The sequence below is a fragment of the Cryptomeria japonica genome, chromosome 4 (genome assembly GCF_030272615.1).
Source record: "Cryptomeria japonica chromosome 4, Sugi_1.0, whole genome shotgun sequence".
In the NCBI taxonomy this organism is placed as follows: Eukaryota; Viridiplantae; Streptophyta; class Pinopsida; order Cupressales; family Cupressaceae; genus Cryptomeria; species Cryptomeria japonica.
Window position 1 is genome coordinate 321,118,099 of NC_081408.1, and position 5,662 is coordinate 321,123,760.

Consider the following 5,662-nt stretch of genomic DNA (forward strand, 5'->3'; position numbering starts at 1 on the left):
AGGGCCCAAGTTCTCAATAGGGCCCAAGTTCTCAATAGGGCCCATGTGTAACAGGGATTGTGTGTAATTGCGAGCCTTAACAAATTTCATCTGCAGGTTTTACATAGCTCGACGCTCACCCTCTCTCTGCTGAGGGAACATACTGCGGACATAGAGGAGGCTAAACAGGAGGCTAAGGACCTGTATAAGTTTCTATCTAATGAATGGAACAATGCCATTGATGCCACTGGGATGCGAAAGGTGCCCTTGTAGTTTGTTTTTGTGTTTTCTGCTGCTGTTTTTGATCTTCTGAGACTTGGTCTCTTTTGCTGTTAGTTGTTGTTAGTTGCTGTTAGTTGGTATTAATGCTGTTATAATGCTGTTTTTGCACCTCGTTAATAGTTCTGCTATGTAATAAAAAACATTAATGATTGTTTTCAAATTCTTTCTTAAACTTAATGAACTCAACCATGTTATTTACGTGAAAATGAAATTCTTCCAATTTATGAAGGTCATGCTGATTTGTTGATATCCATTTTCAGCATATGGATTTGAGGGGAAAGAATTGAAGACAGTAGATTTTCCTTTGTCTCGTCTCGAAATCCTATTTGAAACCCTCTGTCCCGGCCTGTGAGGAATTGCCTGTTTAATCCTCCACTCATGTCAACCTCACAGCATTATGTTGAAGGAGAAGCTGCGCATTCTGCTTATTACACACAATCCCCGTGGATTTCCCTGTACATATCTTCAATTATGGCAGAAACGCATTCTCAAAAACGCGCTTTCACAGGGGAAAATACTCCACTCTTTCATCGCGTACAGGCGATTTTCGTTTGCTTCATGCACAACATTTCATAATAACCTTATCAACCTGTATGTCAAATGCGGAAGATTGGTTGATGCTACTAAAGTATTTGACCAAATGAAAGAACGAAACACCGTCTCATGGAATACGATTATTGCAGCATACCAAAGAAGTGGGTATCCTCACGAGGCAGTCACACTGTTTCACCAAATGCAACGAACAGGTTTCCGTCCCGATCAGTTCACATTTTCTAGTGTACTCCCAGCCTGTGCCAGAATGGGAGCTTTGGATCAGGGTATGGACATCCATCAAAATATAAAAGATAGAGGAATTTTGTTAAATGTTGTGGTTGCAACTGCCCTGGTAGACATGTATGCAAAATGTGGAAGCATGCACAAGGCACGTGAAGTGTTTGACAAAATGCCTCGAAGAGATGTCTTTTCATGGAATGCAATGATTGTAGGATATGTACAAAATGGCCTTACTGATAAGGCTTTAGAAACTTTCAAGCAAATGCATTTGGAAAGTGTGAAGCCAGACTCAATAACCTTTGCCAGCGTCCTCCCAGCTTGTGCCAAAACGGGAGCTTTGGAACTGGGGATGGACATTCATCAAAGCATAGAGGATAGAGGCATTCTGTCGGATGTTATACTTGCAACTGCCCTGGTAGACATGTATGCAAAATGTGGAAGCATAGAGAAGGCACGTGAACTGTTTGACAAAATGCCTCAAAGAAATGTGGTCTCATGGAATGCCATGATTGCAGGATATGTACTAATTGGATTTGTTGAAAAGGCTTTAGAAACTTTCAAGCAGATGCAATTGGCCGGTATAAAACCAAACTCCACAACTTTTGCCAGCATCCTTCCTGCCTGTGCCAAAATGGGAGCTTTGGAAGAGGGTATGGAAATCCATCAAAGCATAAAGGCTAGAGGAATTTCGTCAGATCTTGCAGTTAAAACTGCCCTGGTAGATATGTATGCAAAATGTGGAAGCACAGACAAGGCATATGAAGTGTTTGATAAAATGCCTCAAAGAGATGTAGTCTCATGGAATGCCATGATTGCTGGATATGTACAAAATGGATTTGTTGAAAAGGCTTTAGGAACTTTCAAGCAGATGCAATTGGCAGCTGTAAAGCCAAACTCCACAACCTTTGCCAGCATCCTCCCAGCCTGTGCCAAAATGGGAGCTTTGGAACAGGGTATGGACATCCATCAAAGCATTATGGAAGGAGGATTATTGTCTGATAGTATAGTTGGAAATGCTCTGTTAGACATGTATGCAAAGTGTGGAAGCATAGACAAGGCACGTGAACTGTTTGACAAAATGGCTCAAAAAGATGTGGTCTCGTGGAATGCCATGATTGCAGGATATGCGCAAAATGGATTTTGCAAGGAAGCTCTCAAAATCTTTGAATTAATGAAGCACTCTGGAACATATCCTGACTTTGTAAGCTTTGCTTGTGTTTTATGTGCGTGCAGCAATGCAGGTTTAGTTGATGAGGGCTGTACACATTTCAATCGCATGAGTAATCCTTATTGCATTACACCTACAGTTGATCATTATGTGTGCATGGCTGATCTTCTTGGCCGTGCTGGCTATATTGAGGACACCCTAAACTTTATCTTTAAGATGCCAGTTAAACCTGTAGTGGTTGTGTGGATGTGTTTTCTTGGTGCCTGTAGAGAACATATGAATATAGGCTTAGGAGTATTTACAGCAATGCTTCTTTTTGATTTGGATCCTAAAAATGCTACAACCTATGTTCTTCTCTCAAACATCTATGCAGAAGCGGGCAGGTGGGATGAGGCCCAAGTGGTAAGGAGATTGATGAAAGATAGAGGAATTAAAAAGATTCCTGGATGTAGTTGGATTGAAGGCCATAAAATGGTACATGCATTTTGTGTAGGAGACAGATCACACCCACAAACAGAGGAGATCTATGCAAACTTACAGAAATTGGCTTGGGAGATGAAGGCAGCAGGGTATTTTCCAGATTCAAGACATTTGCTTAATGATGTGGAAGAAGAGGAAAAAGAATTATTTCTCTGCTACCACAGTGAAAAATTGGCAATTTCTTTTGGTTTGTTAAACACGCCTCCGGGAACAACTATTAGAGTTGTTAAGAACCTTCGAGTATGTGCTGATTGCCACACTGCGACCAAATTTATCTCCAAGATTGTTGCAAGAGAAATTGTTGTGAGAGATGCCTACCGTTTCCATCATTTTAAACAGGGACAGTGCTCTTGTGGAGATTATTGGTGATGCTAAATGAAGGAATCTGAAAAAAAGTCTTGCACTAGAATAATATGGATAGAATGAAATGCACATCACTGCTTATATACACGGTTGAGGTATCTGTCAGTGACCTGTTGTACGGTTATGCAGCAGTGGGCAGGTGCGGTTAGGTTCAAGTGGTAAGGATATTGATGAAAGATAGAGGAATTGAAAAGATCCCTGGATTTAGTTGAATTGAAGGCCATAAAATGGTACATGCATTTTGTGTAGGAGACGGATCGTACCCACAGACAGAGGAGATCTATGTGAAGTCACAGAAATTGGCTCGGGAGATGAAGGCAGCAAAGTAGTTTCCAGATTCAAGTCATTTGCTTAATGATGTGGAAGAAGAGAAAAAATAATTATTACTCTGTCACCATAGTGAAAATTTGGCAATCTCTTTTGGTTTGTCAAACACGTCCTGGAAGGCTGGAACAACTATTAGAGTTGTTAAGAACCTATGAGTATGTGCTGATTGCCACACTACAACCAAATTTATCTCCAAGTTGATGCAAGAGAAATTGTTGTGAGAGATGCCTACCTGTTTTCATCATCTTAGGGACAATACTCTTGTGGAGATTATTGGTGATCCTAAATGAAGGAATCTTAAAAAAGTCTTGCACTAGAATAATATGGATAGAATGAAATGCACCTCTCCGTATATCACTGTTGAAGTATCTGTCAGTGACCTGTTTTATGATATATGCAGAAGTGGGCAGGTAGGGTGAGATTCAAGTGGTAAGGAGATTGATGAAAGATAGAGGGATTAAAAGGACCTCTGGATGTAGTTGGATTCAAGACCATAAAATGGTACATGCATTTTGTGTGGGAAACAAATCACACCGACAGACAAAGGAGATCTATGCAAAGTAGCAAAAATTGGCTTGAGAGATGAAGGCAGCAGGGTATTTTCCAGATTCAAGTCATTTCCTTAATGATGTGGAAGAAGAGGAAAAATAATTATTTCTGTCACTATAGTGAAAAATTTGCAATTGCTTTTTGTTTGTTAAACTCACCCCCTGGAACAACTATTAGAATTGTTAAGAACCTTCGACTATGTGCTGATTGCCACACTGCAATCAAATTTATCTCCAAGATTGTTGGAAGAGAAAATGCTGTAAGAGATGCCTACCGTTTCCATCATTTTAAACAGGGACAACGCTCTCGTGGAGATTATAAGTGATTCTAAATGAAGCAACTGAAAAAAGTCTTGCACTAGAATAATAAGGATAGAATGAAATGCAGACCACTACTTATACACACTGATGAGGTATCTGTCAGTGACATGTCTTATGATAGTATTGAAGTTTCGGGTGAATTGTTTTCAGGAAATCTGAATGTCTCTGAAGTAAAAAGCCGGAGAAGTTGGAGAAAAGTTGAAAAGAAATAGGTGAGGAACACTGAATAAATTTGAAAGATGCTTGATCAGTAAAAAATGGGAGAGGAGCGTTGACAATCAACTCTTGATTTTTTATCTAATCATTTTATTTGGATTAGTTGTATTATTTTTTGTTATGCAGGTTTATTATTTGAGATTATATTTTACATTCTACATAGATTTGTAATTTTGTTTCATTTATGGTTAGATATATCTAATGTTGCTTCACATCCTTTTTCTTGGTGAGATAGCAAAAAGGTTTGTGATTTTACTTAAAAAATAAATAATATAATTTGATTTTAAATCTATTTGACTTTTATTAGAAATAAACTATTATAATTTATATATTATAAACTTAAAAAATTACAATTGTGTTTGTGTTGTAATTAGTAGAGATGCATGATACTTGAAAAAATCACATAATGAGGCTTATAGATTTCTAGGGAGAAGAGAATAAGATTTGTATATGTAAAAAATGAAGTCAATTTATATTTCACTGTAATCACATGTTCATGGTATTACAAAATTGTGTATGATGAGATTTATAAATTGATACTTATAAGACATGGGTTTGAAGGTGATTGGGAAAGATTTAAATAGGACATCTTATAATTGTTTGGAGTGGAGTAGGTTTAAAACAAGAATGGATGAATGACTGAATTTTAACGATGTCCACGAGACCATCAGTCTATGGTGTTAGGAATTGCATGCATAAAATATCAATTATATGCAGATGAATATTAAACACATGAATGAAAAACACATAAATAATAACAGTGAAGAGACAATATTTAACGTGGTTCACCCAATCTCAGGCTACATCCACCAAACAGAGAGTCCAATATTATTATTCAATAAATCGAAACCGATTACAACCAACAATCTCCTTGCAACTCAATATCACTGCAAAATGCTACAAAATTCTCTACAGAAAACCTTAACCCTTAGCCTTTTTATCAAGACTTATGTCGATTACAAATTTAGGGTTACAACATGTTAGCCAATAGAAAAGTAACACCTGACGCCTCTATAAAATAATAAAAGTCTTTTTGGTCCCGCGAGGCGTTGCCCCTCGACGTCGCCTTCTGCTCTTGGACCTCGCAAGGGGCGTTGACCCCAAACCCCCATCGAAAAATTTGGGGGGAAACCGCATTGATAGAAGTAAGGAAAATTTAACCTTTGAGTTTGATTAGGATCCATGTAACAACATATGGGACCAA

General features: G+C 38.2%; 1 protein-coding gene across 1 annotated transcript; it reads left to right on the forward strand.

The window, feature by feature from the left end:
- The first annotated feature begins 455 nt into the window (after positions 1-455).
- LOC131041681 (pentatricopeptide repeat-containing protein At2g03880, mitochondrial-like) lies at positions 456-4,670 on the forward strand. Its single transcript, XM_057974844.2, has one exon. The coding sequence runs from the start codon at positions 659-661 to the stop codon at positions 3,050-3,052; it is 2,394 nt and encodes a 797-aa protein (XP_057830827.2). The 5' UTR covers positions 456-658; the 3' UTR covers positions 3,053-4,670.
- Positions 4,671-5,662: the final 992 nt, after the last annotated feature.

What these genes read in the sequence shown, in the direction of transcription:
- LOC131041681 (XM_057974844.2), top strand. Translation starts at nt 659, where the DNA reads ATGTTGAAGGAGAAGCTGCGCATTCTGCTTATTACACACAATCCCCGT.